We start from the raw sequence: 17,614 nt of genomic DNA, 5'->3' as shown, positions 1-17,614 counted from the left end.
GAGAGAAGCTTTCTCCAGAGCAGCAGTGGCCTCGACACAGGAGAACCCCAAGAACGATCTGACGGGGGGTGCAGCTCAGAAGCAGAGTGGGTTCTCAAGGGCAGGTTTCAATCTCCAGCACCGAAACAGGACAACCAACTTAAACAACTGGAATTCTGCAGAGCTGAACAACAAATTATGGGTCACATGTTCAAAGCCACCGTCCGGAGGTGTGATGTCAGCCAGCGGCCACCAGGACATGATTTGATCTCAAAGAGAGAGGAGGACAAGCTGTAGGCCACTCTTACATGCAACACAATTTGCAGCATTTACATTTCCACCATTTATTTCTTTCTGTTAAACTTTCCAGAGATGCCCAGATAATGACAAACGTGTGACCCCTTCACTCCCCTTTTCAAAATCCTAAAGATGAACATAGCTACACCAGCATGACTGCCTCTTAGTGTATTTCACAACAAACTTAGAGCTGTGGTTCTCTACAGGAGAAATAAAGATAATTCTCAGTGGGCAGTTCCCCTCATCCCAAGGAGACTGAAGTGGCTTTTGACAGCGTTCATTTTTCAAAGAGGGAAAGCCATCTCCTTGGTCTGCTCGGTTTTACAGCAGCATCCTGAACTCAGACGTGCCAATTAACGTCTGGTGGACACGGAGGATGGTGGGTGAAAGGGAAGAGGCACCCAAACAGGATAGGCAAACCAGAGAGGGGGTGAGATGACCACTTTTGAAAATAAAACGATGTTTACACACAGAATAACAAAACTTCTCATCCGCACACACCGCCTTTGACATTCATTAATCAAAGCCTTCTCCTGTGTTCATGATGTCATGTTTTCCACCCCTAGCAGGTTGTAGAAATTTTTACTTTAAAATGGGGCAGGAGTGGGGGCTGGAAAGAACCATCGCTGCCCTAAAAGGAATGAGGAACTGAGAGCCGTGCAGTGTCTGGCTGGCTCTGTCTGTGACAGCCCATAATGTTCCTTCCGGCCCCAGTAACATTCTGAGTTTCCACCTGCCCGCCCCCCCACATATAACACCCAGCACATGAGGTTGAGGGCTCCAGTGTCGTGTCTCTGTGGGTGGACTCCTAGGGTCAGAGTACCATGCTGTGTCTCCTGTGTTCCGTAGCTCACTGGGGGTAAAAGAACACTGGCTGAAGACCCTCCCGGGGTAAGTACTGGAGAGAAAACAGGACAGAACATAAACTGCCCTGAGATTTTATGTCACTGGGAAAGAAAAAAACTCTGCCGAGAAACATGTGTCTGTCTTAGGAGGACTCTGAATGCCGACTGCTCGGCGGCTGGGCCGTGTGACAGCTGCAATTTGGGGGTTCAGGAATTCTGTAAATGTTAGATTTAGTTTCTGTATACTGTAACTAGTATCCTAGAAATAAATTTCTTTCCTACTTGGGTTGAATGAGAGTGTGTAAGGCATTTAATATAGGATTGTATGAACAGTCAAAAAAAAAAAAGAAAGTGTTAGTTCCTACGATTGTATCAGATTCTCGTGACAGGGTGTAATAATGGACAACAAAGTTTCGAAGTTGTTAAGACATCTGGCTTAAGGAATGTAGGAGCAAGTTTCTCAGATGTTCTTCTTAATAATAGGTGACATTGAGTAAGAAAGAACGTTTCTTATTTCAGGCAAACGTAGGAATTTTTATTCCTTGTGGATAAAATAAATGCAAATGAAAAGTTGGGTGGGATTCTCATGCCGCCTCTTACTGGGAGGCTGGTTTTAAATGAAAACTTCTCTGTCCAGGGGCTTTAAGCTGGGGGGCGGGAGAGGGAGGGAGTTGGCAGTCTGACTCTGGAATTTGACTGGTTATTCTTCTACTTTGTAACTCTTTTCCTTTACGATTTATTGTAGACAGAATCAAAGCCTCACACTGGTGTTATCCCCCTTGGGCTGTCAGCCCCAACTCCAATGAAGCTGATAAGCAGTCTCCATGTACGTGAGCCCCTCGAGGATGCCTTATTCATCCCTCTTGCCCACAGACAAGAGCCCAAGGACCTTCCCTAATGTTATTTTTTCTCTCTCTTTTAGTCAAAAACACTTAATGCCGGCAACATGGAGACATTAATTGAATGTCAGTCAGAGGTAAGAGAATACTGTTTTCAACTTTTTACTGCACTGTAAGAAGATGGAAGATGTTCCTTTTGTTGAATGCCTGGGTTGTGTATCGGCATAAAGTGAACGTCGGAGTATAAGGGAAACACGTGTACAAAGGTCTTCTGCAATCGTGTTGACCTGGGAAGAGTGCAGAATTGATTCAATTGACTTAATTTTTAAGGTGAATGAAAGGCTGTCTGTGTGTCTCTTGGGTACCTATTTTAACTTAAATATGCTTTCAGGGTGATATCAAGGCTCTTCCGCTGCTGACATCATGTGAGAGTGAAGACAGCATTTGCCAGCTAATTGGTGAGTTTTGAAAACATACTGATCTTTTCTGCCAGCCTAACTCGCGCTCTGGGTTTGCAAAACCGCAGGGCTTTTACTTTACTAGGAATTTGTTTTCTAAGTGTTCCAAGAGACCACAGAACATTAACCCTTGACTAGAGCAGCAGGTACTGTAGGAGGGGAGACTGTCTGCAGGGTGCCCAACTCCAAAGGGGGTCTCCAACCAGGCTGGCAACTCCCAGACCTTGTAAACCTTGAAAGTGTGCACACATTGGAGAAACACACACTGCTCTCTTCACATCTCTTCCTTCTTGAGTGGAGACCGCATCTTAGAGTTCATGAGGCAATTGTCACTGATCTCAGGCATCCTGTCTGATTCTCTTTCGAACCATATCTTATTACGACGAGAGTCAGCTCTGGTCACACCTCCCAAAGCATGAGGGTGGACCTCATTGTTCTCGTCTGTCTTCCACTTGCCAGTGCAAACTGTGTAAAAACACTGGACAGTTGTTTAGGAAATGTTGCCTCTAATATTAGAAGGAGAAAAAAGAAAAGATTAAAGGGGGACGATTGAGTTCTGGCACACATGCACACAAGTTTTCTGGTTGACAGCGGGTGGGATACCAGGGAATGTGCCAAGCCTGGGTGGCCACCTTTCTGGAGAACCATGTATTATATAGTAGCTTCTGAAACTCACAGTCTGTAAGATTCCCTGGGTGATGTAGCCCCCTCTAGTGGTAGCTAAGTGCTAAGAAGGAGGTGACCAGCCAGCCCTGCGCAGAACCTTCCAGAGGCTCTTGAGCAAGACACTTCCTCTCTTTGTAACTTTCATTTTCAAGGAAATAAATTTAAATAGCTCCCATTAATTAGGAATATTCTTTGTAGTTATTAGGAAGACTACACTAAAATGGGTGGTTTTGACCCACACAGTTAATTCTGCTAGTTTTCTGTAGCTAATAGTTGTGAAGGTTAAAAACAGGAAAGGTGGGGCATTTGAGGAACCCTGGTGTTGATGTTTAGAGCCTGGCTGCCCTGGAAACAGTGTGGCTGTTTTGGGGTTGATTTTTCTAGAACAAGGGTTATGCCCTTGGTCTTCTCAAGTTTCCAACAGTTTAGTTCTTTTTTTTTTTTCAACGTGGCATGCTGTAGACAGATGGTGTGGCCAACACAATCTGTGTTCTAGTATGGATCTTGGCTTATTATTAATATTGGTTTTTTCTCTTAATCTCCTTGTTTCCTTGGCTACAGAAGTTAAGAAGAGAAAGAAAGTACTGTCCTGGCCCTCTCTCATGAGAAAGCTCTCCCCTTCATCTGACTTCTCTGGATCGTTGGAACCAGAGCTCAAAGTGTCACTGTTTGATCAACCCTTGTCAATCATTTGTGGGGAAAATGACACACTCCCCAGACCCATCCAGGTAGGTGGCTATTGACTCATAAACCTGAAAAGTCTTTGGGAACACTAATGGAACTCTCCACACCTGAAGCCTCCCCCTGCTTTCCAGTGAGACAGGGAAGCCATTGGCCCACTGATATCCACCAATGTGCTCTGACTTGTGGGTTGGAGGTGGCAAGAACATTTGTAATTTCTAAAAACTCTGCCAAAATGGAGTAGAGGGTGTTTGTAGGAAAGCTGGTGTTTCTGTGAGAAGTTCTGAGAGGAGAGAGGGGACCCAAAATAGTTTTCAAGTGTGCAAAATTAGTGCTTCACAATTCTGTTCCTCTGGAAAAAGTGAATAAAGAGCATCTTTGGTAGCACTGCCTTTGGTAGCTTGGGAAGGCTCTCTCGTAATTAGAGCCGATGGATAGGTTTCCATGCATTAACAGCAATGTGTACGTCTCCGAGTGACTGTTTTCTGCTGTTGTGTCTGCTCCCACAGGACATCCTCACCATTCTCTGCCTTAAAGGCCCCTCAACTGAAGGAATATTCAGGAAAGCTGCCAGTGAGAAAGCCCGCAAGGAGCTGAAGGAGGAACTTAACTGTGGGAGCCCGGTGAATCTGAACCAGCTCCCGGTGCATCTCCTGGCTGTGGTCTTCAAGGTGAGCCTGCTGCATCTGTGTCAGATGGCCTGTTGGGGGCGCACTGACAAACTCATCAGGAAACCAGGATCTGGCACTGCTCCCTGCCAGGCAGAGCCAGCTGATCTGGGAGTTTGGCCTTTCCTCAGTTAAATTGTGTAGTTATTCATATAAGTACCTCTGTTTCAACAGAAAGGGTAGCATGTAATTCTCCCAAACGTTATTTGATTGCCCATGGCCAAGTGCATTCATAAACCTGGTCTCCCCGGATGCACCAACCTATGGACAGGGCATCTTATTACATAGGCTACTGGGAGGTTCCTGAGTTCAGTGCGGAAGAGGTTGCCTAAAGAAAGCCAATGCAGGGATGTGGTGGTGAACGGGGGGGGGGAGGGGGGAGGGCGCAGGGATGTGATGGTGAATGGGTGGGAGGGGGAGGGGGACGTTGTGCCTGGCAGAGATGGGACACAAGGAGGAAGGACTCACTGCATGGCATAAACAAGCAAACACACGCCCTTTCTCCCTCCAGGACTTCCTCCGAGGAATCCCTCTGAAACTGCTGTCCTGTGACCTCTTTGAGGAATGGATGGACGCCCTGAAGAAGCCAAGCGAGGAGGACAGGATCGAGGCCCTAAAGCAGTAAGTCCTCCTTCATAAACCTGTGCCAGTGTTTTGGGATTCCTGCCTCACAGAAACTGAGGTACAGAGAACCGGGGTGGGATTGCTCATCGGCTCCCATCACAGCAGCCAGAGGAGCCCTGGCTACCCAAACGAGAGGAAGAACTTCTGAAGAAGCAGAAAGTAAACTTCCTTACTCACAGACCTGGAGACAGGAGAGAGCCTAAACACAGGAGTAGTCTTTAAAGGCACAGAATAAACTCAGACATGTGAATGCTTTACCACAGGCTAGCCAGTGAAGCTGGAGTTATCCTTAACTTCATTAACTGGAGTCCCGCCAGTCGCTGTTCTCGCGTAAACCCTCATGGCACAGCTGAGCAATTTGGAAGGGATTGTTTTGTTTATAAAACTGCACAGTAAACTCTAAATTCTTATGCTTAACAAAAAGAAAAGAAAGAGAAAAGAACAAAGTCCAGCAGTGAGCAGAAATTGATATTTATTATTTATTTATTATTATTATTTAAATTATATTTTAAAATGAAAGTGTGACTTCTGCATAACTAGAGTCCCAAATGCCTTCCATTAACATGTCAGAACCTTCTCCACATCCTAAGAAAGCCTACCAATATGCAACAGCTGTCCCATGCAGCCAAATATTTTCCACGAAATATTTACCAAAAGGAGGCTAGTTTCTGTCCACCCTTTCCCCCAGAATTCTAAGATTATCACAGTAAGTTTCTACTTGGGCATAAAACTCGTTCATGAAAATAGCACTAAGAGATGCAAAGGAGCCATGTGTTGGATACACTTCATTTTCTGAAGTACCAAAATGTAAAAAAAAAAATCTTATTTTGCTATCACTAGAACAGTGTTTGTGTTTAAGTACTGCCTGCCTCTAGCTATAAACATGCTTTCATAGACTGATTGTATCTAAAGATTTCTCAGAATGACATAAAAATTACAGTCCTAAGAAGGGTAAGACAACCAGTCTCACGGGGCTCCAAACAGAAAGAATTCTGTCACGGCCATTTGATGGGGCGACAAAATTGCTTTCGACATGCAGGGCAGACTGTGGGGGTTACACAGGAGGTGCTTCCCAGTCAGCACCCGTGTGTGTGATAAAGACAGGTCCCAGTTACCACGCACGACCTTGTGGCTTACTGGCCCAGATCCACGTCAGCGGCTGCTGCAGGAGCCTAAAAGAGCGTTTCTTTTGGAAACGCACCTTCCTCACTGTGGAGGAAGTCCGGTTTGGGTAGAACCCCCTGAGAGCCAGGGGGAAAGCCACATGAAAGCCATCATCCCTCAACCTCTTCCAGGGTTGCAGACCGCCTCCCCAGGCCCAACCTTCTGCTGCTGAGACACCTGGTCTATGTGCTCCACCTCATCAGCAAGAATGCCGAGGTCAGCAAGATGGACTCCAGCAACCTAGCCATCTGCATCGGGCCCAACATGCTCACTCTGAAGAATGACCAGAGCCTGTCCTTCCAAGTCCAGAAGGACCTGAACAGTAAGGTATGACCTGCCTCTGTGTGAGAAAGCCCCGGGGCACGAGCCCACCCTCCGTAACAGCCAAGCAAGTACTGAAATGCTGAGTTTCTCAAAGTGACTCAGGGGCCGCAGAGGAAGTCTCTACTGCAGGATGTGCTTCTTGTGGTTCCACTCTCTTAGATACACGTATTTGCTGAAGCGTGAAACATATGCATCCTCTGTTGTCCTGGGAGACAGGCCAGAGTAGCAGACATTAACAGCAGTCACTCCCTGGCTAGAAAAACACTTTGTTCTTTTTCTTCTGTGTGTCATGTTCTGCCTGCTCAACTAGAAATCTGGACAACTGCTTTCTGAAATGAAAATTTCAGTTATTTCAAAGTAATTTTCCTTTAACCTGAAACAAAAAAAAGCGTGCCTCAAAAGAAACCCTTAAAATAATAAAGTGAATTATTGCCACCAATCCCAATGTGCTTTTCAGGCACATAAAAGTATCTAATTCTATTTCTGCCACTTCCCTAGGAGTTGGCCCTGATACATCCTCATTCTTTTCTGCCTTCTTTTCTAAGAATGTACTTAAGCTGACAAACTGCTAACGTTTCCCTCGCAGGTTAAGACATTGGTGGAATTCCTCATTGACAACTGCTTTGAAATATTTGGGGAGAACATTCCCACACATTCCCGCATCACTTCTGACGACTCCCTGGAACACACTGACAGTTCAGGTACGTACGGAACATTCTGTCACTTGATTGTGGTTCTGGGGAGAAGGGCGTGCTGGCCCTCAATGCTCCGTGCAGTGATGTAAAACATCCCTGGTATTAGAAGCAGGGTGTGCCTTCACAAATCAAAAGTCTAAGTAAGTCGTTAACCACGGAGGCCTCGCTCTCAGATTTACCTGCCACACCTCATGCTGCACGATTTGTCCATCTGTAATTTTCTCCTTCCTATTCTAAGACACAAATAATTCATGATTCTACCTTCTAAACTTTAGCTGCGGGGCTTGAGAAAGCAAGTCCCAGCTCTGAAATGGAATGTGAGCCCATTAAAATGGAAATTGGTCGAATACGAGAGCTACTCAAAGGATCGTTTTAAACAGAAACAAAGATTTATTGCAATCGGTTTATTGTCAGATTAGGCCCCTATGCTCTTCCACCAAAATCACCATAGGTGTAAACAGGGTGGCCTGTACTAAGCACTGCTGCTAAAAGAGCTTGGACAGAATGCTGAACTCTGCCTTAACTCTTCCCAGATGTGTCCACTCTGCAGAACGACTCCGCGTATGACAGCAATGACCCGGATGTGGAGCCCCCAGGCGCCATCACTTCTCCCAGCAGGCAGCTGGAGGAGCCCACTGCCACAGTGGCTGACCCGGATAACCGGGGCTCGGAGGACTCCTGTGAGTCAAACTCGGAACTCGCTGTTAGCTTGGTAGCCAGGTTGAAAAGCTCCATTGGCCAGCCAGACAGGCGGTTCTCTGAACCCAACACGTCACCCTCACAAGAGTGCCGTACGGCCCAAACGACGAAACAAAAGCTAACCAGGAGCGAGGATAGCTTCGCCATGCCCCGGGAAGCCTGTTTTGAGGGTGACGGGGCTGAAGACCCGTTTTCAGAGGAAGTCTTCCCAGCAGTTGAAGACAAGCCCCAGAGACCGGCGGATTTAAAGATAAAGAACTTGACCCAAGGTTTAGCATCGCCACAGGGATGGGTACCCAAAGCTTTGTCCAGAGTCTCCCCAGGTAAATCTTTGGACAGCTCACCCATACCTTCTCCTTCCTGTCCCAAAAGAAGCTTCTTCACCAGACACCAGAGTTTCACCACAAAGACAGACAAGATCAAACCCCAGAGAGAAATTAGAAAGCACTCCATGTCGTTTTCCTTTACCTCTCACAAAAAAGTGCTGCCCCGAACCTCCAGCACTGGGTCTGAGAAATCCACAGACTTTTCTAGAGACCAGATCAAGAAGGGTTTGAGGAAAGACAGCCAGCTTGCTGGCAGGATCATCCAGGAAAATGAGTCAGAAAGCCAAAGCTACAGCTTGTCTGGAACCTGGGCCCTCTCGGTTGACAATGTGTTCCAGCTAATTGATGTGAGGAAGCCAGGAAGCCCACCATCCTACGCAGAGGCCATTCATTACCAGACATCTGGACTCACAGCCTACAGTGGCCAGACGGTTAGCAGTATGAGAGCAAGAATGCTCAAATGGAACACGGCTCTGCCTCCTCTGCCTTCTCGCCTTGGAGGTGACCACTGTGAAGGGACACCCGGTGGACACACACCGTCTCCCATGACTGAGCGCTGGGAACAGAGTCAGACTGCCAGCCTCTCTGTGGAAACGCAGGGGAGATCTGAGCTGCACCGATTGAGAACGGTGTCTGAAACCATGCAGAAGGCTACGTTAGACTGTCTCAGGAGACAGCACAGACGCATGGTCTTTGAGGTCGGCCAACTCCAGTGTGCTAAAGAATCCTACATTTAGGGAAGGAGACCTTGTACCATGGCTTACTTATGTGAATATATGACCGGACAGAGAGCTGCCTGTTGAATCTACTTTCCAAAGAGTCATGAATAAGCTCATTGAGTGTTGTGTAGAGCTCTCCTCTGTGAGGATGGCTTACACAGCGACACACCACATTGTGTGTGTGTCTGGGTTTGTGCAATATGTAGTAAATGTATAAAATGTACTGTAGAAAGGTGTTAGATGAAAAGGGTGTCTACATGCATCCTTGCATGCATGCATCTGTGTATTTCTATATATTGCTGTTTTTTGTTCCCAGGTGCATGGTTCTATTGATTAGAAAAAAAATTCTTAACTTTTCTTAGTTACCTCAAATATCTTGCCAATGGTCACATTTTCCAAGAGCTGTGTGTAGGTGGAAATGTCTGAACCTCCGATATGTTTGTTCTCCTAAACTGGCTTGTGACTACTAACGAGCATCGTAGAAGAGAGTAGACTGACAGGCACTGTGTTCCGAGTGTGAGCAGCCAGGAGAAGGTCTTTCTGTCATCGAATGGAAAGTGGGTGGAGTGGCGGAAATGCGTTATGTCACTATTAACTCAGGCAGAGCACTTTGAACCTCTGGGTTGGGTGGTGTCTTGTGCGGCAGTGTAGAAGTACATGGTGTGGTGTGCATTGGGGGTCGTGTATAAAGTTCAGTGAGGTTTCACTACAATAAACTGCCCTCCTCTTTTACAGTGTGATTCTTTGCTGGTGTGATCTCCTTCCCCTCAGCTAGTAGGGACCCATCAAGGACATTATGCACACGCTGGTCCGTTCAGACAGTATCTATTCTCTATATTCTCATTGTCCCTGTGGAGCTCGTGTCCAGGGGATGCAGGCTCTGTTCTCTGGAGATTTGAGACACTTTTAGCAAGCCATCACTCAGGGGACAGAAAAAACTTTAAGACACGGGGTAATCTGGCAAATGTAATGCTATCCATCTGTAGTAAATTAGACTTTCCAGTGTCTTTCCATATCTCACTTTTGTGATGCTCAGTTTCCTTTATTATTAGCAATCATAAGGATAAATATTTGTGATCTTAGAATTTACTACTCAATAACCAAGTTCTTTATCCAAATGTTTTAGAGTACTGGGCTCCAATTTTCCTAATTATGTCCACTTTATGACACTGTGTACATTCCTGATTTTTAGTGTTTAGATAACATGCAAAAAAGACCCGATTCTTCCCCAGAGGTGGTTTACTGAGAATTTGGTTAGCCATGTTGTAAACTGGGTTGTTCAAGCAACATCAAAACTAACATTTAAAATGCTCTATTAAGCTGGACAGTGGTGGCACACACCTTTAATCCCAGAACTTAGGAGGCAGAGGCAGGCAGATATCTGAGTTGTAGGCCAAACTGGTCCACAGAATGAGTTCCAGGACAGCTAGAACTACATAGACAAACCCTATCTCAAACAAACGAAAAGAGCTCATAAGGGCCTGGAGAGATGGCTCAGCAGCCAAGGGCACTTGCTGCTCTTGAAGAGGACCCAGGTTCAGTTCCCAGCACCCATGTGGCTCCTCACAACCATCTTTGACTCCGGCTCCCTGTTCTGGCCTCCAGGAAGGCACACAGTGAACATGTAGACAAAACATAATATATTAAACAAAACCTTTTTTAATGTTCTGTTTTTAAGCACTGATAATTTGATATCAAAGGGCAGACCACCCACCTCACTGGTAAGTGAACAAAAGTAACCCCTTCTCAGAACTGAAAACTAACAGAGGTATGGCTTAACTTTAATACCTACCACATGCCAGGCACTATGCCAAGTCTTTCAGTGTTAGGATAGGGTTATCTTCCACCAGGTTCTTAGTGAGACAGATACTAGATACACAGGTAGGTAGGTAGATTTTATACACACACACACACACACACACACACATACACACACACACACACACACACACACACACACACACACACGTATAATTTATTTGAGACAGGATTTCCCTGTTGCCCGGGCAGTAACAGAATGTGAAACCTTACTGCCTTAGCCTGCTGAGCACTGGGGTTACAGGCACAGGTACCACAATGGCTCTCAGGGACCTGCTCATGAGAATCGGAGCATTGCCTCCAGGGGCTAACCGAGATGAGAAGTCTGGAAGTTTTAAATGCATTCCCACTTCACTAGTGACTCAACCTCCATGTGAGCCTTCCTCAGGTCCTGAAAACACGCCTCAAATATCCATCTATGTACTTAAGACAGGGATTCTCTGAGCAGCCTGGAGCTCTCTGTGTACACCTAGCTGACATCAAGCTCCCAGCAACCTCCTGCTTCTGCTTCCCAGGTGCTGGGTTAAAGACACGGGCGTGCTATCATGCCCGGCTAACTGCCTGTATTTGTCAAAGTAACAATGAGACTGGAAGCCCTGTGTTCGTCGTCAGATACCTGTGGCTCCTGGGGGGAAGCACCTGCCATTCTCGTGGGTGTCTTTGACTAAGGAGAAGACACAATGACTGTTTCAGATGTTTCACCTCATGGAATCACTTGTTTCCACGTGGCCTGCTGATGCTTCCAATTTGGATTTCTTAATTCCATTTCCAAGTGTGTTCATTTGTGGAGGCTGCTCCAAGAGAGCTATAGCTGGAAGAGGGTGCCTAAACAGCAGAAATGCATTGTCTATGGTCCTGGAGACTGGAACTCGGAGACCAAGGTACACAAGGTTCGCCCCATGCTCCTCTCTGACACAGATAACCAGCCTTGTGTTTCTTCCTGAGAAACTTTCTCTCCTCCTATAAAGAGGGGACAGCAGGGAGGGTGACACACAATATACCGTAATTATTTCCAAAGACACATTCTGTCCCCAAGCCCAGGACTTAAGCAAACTAAATCTTCCCTAGATATGTTGGCTTAGGGAAATTTATCAACATTGGGCACTTTTGCTAGAGACAAAAACAATTGCTTAAAATTTATACCCAATAAACATGGCATAATGGAGGGTCCTACAGGGGGTGACTCAGCAGCTGGGTTTGCAACATTAATATTACCAAGCCATGGCTAATGGTCACAGTGCCTCCCAGTGCTGGGGATGGGGATGTCCAATGCTGTCTCTATTAATGCACATTTAAAAGAACAATTAGATAAATGCCCGATTGTGATCCCACTGGGAGAGCTGCCAATGTACGCTTTCTTTCTAGATGGTCAACCATGCAGGAAGCCACATCAGACAGAATCTCAAATCGCTGAAGAGTCTTCACTAACTGAATTATGTGATTTTAACTCTTCATTTGACAAAGGAGAACTACCAAGGAGGGCAAAATGTACACAGTTCGCTAGAGATGAAAATGAATCACTTTTGGCAACATCTTGCATGTAAACTGAGACATTATGTTTTGTCCACTACAGAATACAGTTTAACACGGGGACCAGAGAGATGACCCAGTTCATAAAAGTGCTTGTCGCATACACATGAGGACCTGAGTTCAGATCTAGCACTAATACGAAAAGCTGGGTGTGGTTATATGTGCCTGTGGCCAAGATCTGCAGGGAGTGGAAACAGGAGGACACAGGGTTGTTTCGGTTTGTTTTCTGGGTTTTTGTTGCTCACTAGAACACAATAAACTGATCTAAATACCTTTTTTTGCAGGAAGGGGGTTGGAGACAGGGTTTCCTGGAACTCGCTCTTGTAGACCAGGCTGGTCTCGAACTCACAAAGATCTGCCTGCCTCTGCCTCCCGAGTGCTGGGATTAAAGGCGTGCGTCACCACCGCCCGGCTCTGGGTGGTATTTTGATGTCAGCGTTGGGGCAAAGCCCTGGAATTTGGATAGCAAAGGTCAATTCTCAGATTCACTTCCTCTTAGCTACTTCCTCTCCTTTGTTTCCATCTTCTGCACACACCACCGTGGTCTAATTTGAAGGAAGAGCAATGTGGAGTGAGAGCTAAATCTACTCCTAGCTGTTCACTATGGAGACAGCATTGTAATAACTGCTTAGGCACCTGTACATCCTTGGTCGTTTATCCAGATAGTAAACAATTTTACTCTTCCATTGGCTTATTTTTTGATCAAATTTGTTGCAGTCTGACAATATAATAAACCTCATCTATTCAGAATGCATGGTGTAGTTACTTTTATCTTGCATAGATATTTATGCGAACACTGTCACAATCAAACATGGAGTACAGTGTTATCACTAAACTCTTGGCCCTGCCTGCTTGATTTGGTTTGTTTGGTTGGCTAGTTTACTCTAGTTAGCCGCTGTAGTGGGGGATATACTAGTATCCCAGTGTGGTTCATCTGAATTTTCCATTGACTAGGCAATGAGGGGCATCTCTTCACGTTTGTTGTCTATTTGGGAATTATCCAAAATTTCCTTAAATTCATCTTTTCTATAAGTAACAAACTGTAGCAGTTATATATTCTGAAACTTTACGTATTCTACAAATTTTTGAGGTCATAAGGTTTTGTCCCAATATGCAGTTTATTTATTTATTTATTCATGTCACTGTGGTGGGTGGGCTTTGGGATTTCAGAAGCCCACACCATTCTCAGTTAGCTCTCTTTCTCTACCTTGTGCTTGTGGCTTGGACTTAAGCTCTCAGCCACTCTCAGCTCCGATGCCATGCCTCCTGCCTGCCTGCCTGCTGCCATGCTAGTCTGGAACTGTGAGTCCCAAATTAAATGTTTCTATGTCGCCTGGGCCATGCAACATATCACAGCAATAAAAAAGTAAACCACATTGCCTGGGCCATGCACCATATCATAGCAATAAAAAAGTAAACCACATTGCCTGGGCCATGCAACATATCATAGCAATAAAAAAGTAAACCACAGCCGGGCGGTGGTGGCGCACGCCTTTAATCCCAGGACTCAGGAGGCAAAGGCAGGCAGATCTCTGTGAGTTTGAGGCCGGGCTGGACCGATAGCCTCCAAAACAATACAGAGAAACCCTGTCTTGTAAAAAAAAAAAAAAGTAAACCACATTGCCTGCATCTTGCTTCAGTACCTTACACCAAAAACTGAGGCCCGAGGGTGTATTCAATTAAGTAACATTTGCCTAGCATGAGCAGGGTTCAGTCCCCAGCAGCCCTTACACCGCAAACAATTGACTTTACAGCCCTCCTTAGGGACTGTATTCTCTTTCTTTGGTCTATATAACTTTCCTGCTTGTACTCCACTGTGTTGATGCTGGAACTTCACAGGAATTCCTGAAACTATGTCCCAACCTTCTCCCTCTCTCTAACTATTCCAAGTCCTTTTATCCTTACATATTTTCAGTTGTTTGCCAATGTCTAGGAAGGTTCTCTTGTTTTGAGACAAGGTGTCCTGTAGCCCAGGCTGGTACAGAAGTCATGATAGCCAAGGATGACTCTGCACATCTGGTCCTGTCTTTATCTCCAAAGTATGGTGTCACAAGCCCTGTACCACCACAACCCTATGGCACTCTGCCAACTGAGCTGCATCCGCAGTATAACATCTAGAAACTTTGATTGGAGTTTAATGGAATTTATCTATCAATTGGGAGAGTTGGTGTCTCAAAATTGCTGAGTCTTCCATTCCATGAAAATACTATGTCTTCCAACTCATATAGGCCCTTTAAAAAAAATGGTTTTGGGAACTGAACCTAAGGTCTCAGGCATGTGAGACAACTGATCTAACAATGAACCATACTGCAGCCCTTATTTAGCTATTCTGAAGTTTCAGCAATTTTCTGTGGTTTTCCATGTTCAGCAAACATTTACTCACCAAGCTACCTAATCTCTAGGAGTAACAAGACATTTTGGAAATTTGTTCTCTCTTCTGTGGATATGAATAGCCAGACATCAGTTTCCACAAACCAGATCTGAAACCATTCTAGAAACGATTTGTCTAAAAATCCAAGAGACGGAAGGAATCTCGTAAATGCAAATCAACACCTGTGACACTTCTTCAGCAAGAACAGCTAGATTTAGAAACAGCAGCCCAGAATTTCGAGAGGGGAGCTCTCCAGGGCAGGATGCACAATTTTACAACTTCCAATTCCTTTTGTTAGTAGGGATCTGCTGTAGGTTTTGCTGACTAGAGAGATGGTCCCTGTCTTTAAACGAGCTCTTGGGTACTCCTCCTCAGCAAAGTCCCTAAAGGGACAGATTTCAGCTGTATACATCCCAGTGTGCTCTGGGGCATGTGGCTGTTTACTGTCTGTTAGGGATTTAGACACATGAATTATAATATGAAGTTATTCTTAGGAACAACATAATTCAAGTGCCATAAAATACTATGTATCATTTCCAACCACAATGAAAAAATCCTGTAACACTTTGCTACAAATACTCGGATAAATGATCAGACAGCCACCCTATCACCTAACAGTACAGCCCTCACTGTGCATGTCCCTGGAGAGAAGGGGGCAATATTCTGGGCTGGATTCTGATTCTGTGTGCCTTCTGTAATAAGCCTGTCCAAGTTTACAGACCTGAAATGTTATTAAAATCACAGAGTAATCCCATCAGTGAAGCTTACACATGATCTGGTATTAAGACAACTTAAATTAAAATTCTCAAATCTTAAACTACTTTCATTCCTCATGCCCACATCCCCTGTGTTTTGAAATGGTAGCACACAGCCTAGGGCTGTACCAAGGCGGCGTGTGGGGGAAGAAGAGTCCCGGTGAATGCAATCACAGAATTACAGGCCCTATCTTAACCTGCCAATTAAAAAAAATACATTCGGGTCTCATATCCTTTGACAAAAATAACTCTCATTTTCAAGAATAGAAAGTTTCAGGGGGTTTTATATCTTCTTATAAGAAATTTCCATCTACTGGATATAGATTTTACTTTTCATTAAAAAACACAACATGTTTTGATACTGAAAACTTCCCAAGAACAGAGCCGTGCTGCACACTCTGAGTCACGGTTTTGCTCTGACTGGGAATCTCTGCCCCCCTCTGGCTCTTACTAGAGAGAATTTCTGAAACCGTTAGATCAAAAGGAAGTGATCGGAACATCATCTCTGCTTCTCAGGTCTGTAGGAAACTGAAAAGCAGCATGTCTACAGTTCTGGGTATTACCACCGGGTTCAAGGAACCACCACCATGCAGAACACCGTCAGCCTGAAAGCCGGGCTCCTTTAGGCCAGAATGAGGTTCTGAGGCCCCTGTGTTTACATGATTCTGAAGTTTCTCTATAGGAAAAGAAAATGGTTGCTTGCAAATACAGATTAGTTCAGAAACATGGATGCTCATCCAGGATGAAAACCCAAATTGTGAATTATAAACTTAAGAAGGCTGACAAATACGCAAAATTTTTCCCTGCATAGAATACATTCTTAGCAACTTCTGGATACATTTCTTTAGTGCTCTTTTTCTGTGTGTTTTAACTAAAGACCACTTTAAGTCACTTCTTCCTAAAACAGTTTCTTTTTTTTTTTTTTTTTACGTCTCCTATGGAAAGGATGATAGTTTTCTTTCAGCTTGGTACTAAGTCAGGGTTCCTGTCCACATTACACGAGCAGAGGGATTTATTTGCTTTAGCTTTTTAAACATGCAGATGTTTAGGATCGCCAGTGTAGAAAATGTGTCACATCCTTTTCATACAGGAGCTGGAGCATCTAGGAAAGATATCCACAGACCACTCTGCTTCTTTGCCTGCCTCTCACATCTTCGGGCCCCTGCAAATACCCTGCTCAGTCATAGCTGTATCCTACATGGCATGTGCACACCAATTTCAGAATGAGCACATCCAGAATGCAACTCTGAGCCTCCATTCCCTCCAACAGATGACTGTATCTCAGTGAATCATGTGATTGTGTGTAATTTCACTCAGGCCAAAAACGTGGCGACCATCCTATATCCACCTACTCCTCATTCCCACATCTAACCCTTTACTAGGCGCTCTAAATTCATTCTGCTGCAGTGGCAAAAACGATGGCCAAAGAAACTTAGGGGAGGAAAGGGCTTATTTCATCTTACAGGTTAGTACATCACTGAGGGAAGTTAGGGCGGGAAACCAAGCAGGAAGTTGAAGTAGAAACCATGGAGTTTCTTGCTAGCTTGGTTACAGGCTCCTCTGACCGGGGAGGAGCTACCCACCCTGCTTGTGCAAAAAGGGCATGTTACCAACTCTTCCTTTCCTGTCCCACATCCTCCAAACCACCATTGGGTCACCCCCATAAGCATACCCACTTTTCTCTTGGTCTACTTCATCTCCGTCTCCTGGACCATTTCTCTTCATTCATAGGAAGCCTGCCCAGCCACAGATTCCTCTCCTCCCACTGCCCTTGAACCCGCTATAACTGAGCCTTCTCAACCATAACTGCACAGGTCCACTCCTTCCCTCTCGCTGGGTCCTCACTTTGACCTGCAGATGTTGGAAACTGTGGTCCTTCCCTCTCCTTCACTTTCCTCCCTGTCTCCTAGGTGACCAGACTCTGCTTCCTTCCATCTCTTTGCTACTCCTTTTCAGTCTCCTTCCCTAGTTTTCCCTCCATCTCCTGACTTGTACTGGAAGAGCTCAAGGGGCCTGTTCTTTCTCTACATCCCTTTAGTAATCCTATCAAGGTTTACAACTCTAAATACCATCTATATGTCAAAAATCTTTCTCTCTGTCCTAGCCCAGTCCCCGGAAACTTTGCACTCCCTACCCTCCGTTTGCTGAGCCGTTCC

At 45.2% G+C, this 17,614-nt stretch overlaps 1 protein-coding gene across 1 annotated transcript; it reads left to right on the top strand.

The window, feature by feature from the left end:
* The first annotated feature begins 1,010 nt into the window (after window positions 1-1,010).
* Window positions 1,011-9,724, top strand: LOC101833978 (T cell activation RhoGTPase activating protein). Its single transcript, XM_005065924.4, has 10 exons — window positions 1,011-1,167; window positions 1,867-1,947; window positions 2,044-2,097; window positions 2,352-2,418; window positions 3,646-3,812; window positions 4,275-4,436; window positions 4,945-5,054; window positions 6,353-6,548; window positions 7,132-7,246; window positions 7,774-9,724. Exons 2-10 carry the CDS (start codon window positions 1,924-1,926, stop codon window positions 9,000-9,002), a joined length of 2,124 nt encoding a protein of 707 aa, XP_005065981.1. The 5' UTR covers window positions 1,011-1,167; window positions 1,867-1,923; the 3' UTR covers window positions 9,003-9,724.
* The last annotated feature ends 7,890 nt before the right edge of the window (window positions 9,725-17,614 follow it).

Source organism: Mesocricetus auratus, unplaced genomic scaffold (assembly GCF_017639785.1).
Source record: "Mesocricetus auratus isolate SY011 unplaced genomic scaffold, BCM_Maur_2.0 Super-Scaffold_100018, whole genome shotgun sequence".
NCBI classification, from domain to species: Eukaryota; Metazoa; Chordata; class Mammalia; order Rodentia; family Cricetidae; genus Mesocricetus; species Mesocricetus auratus.
The sequence above is the reverse complement of the archived record's forward strand: the minus strand, read 5'-3'. Positions and strand labels throughout refer to the sequence as shown.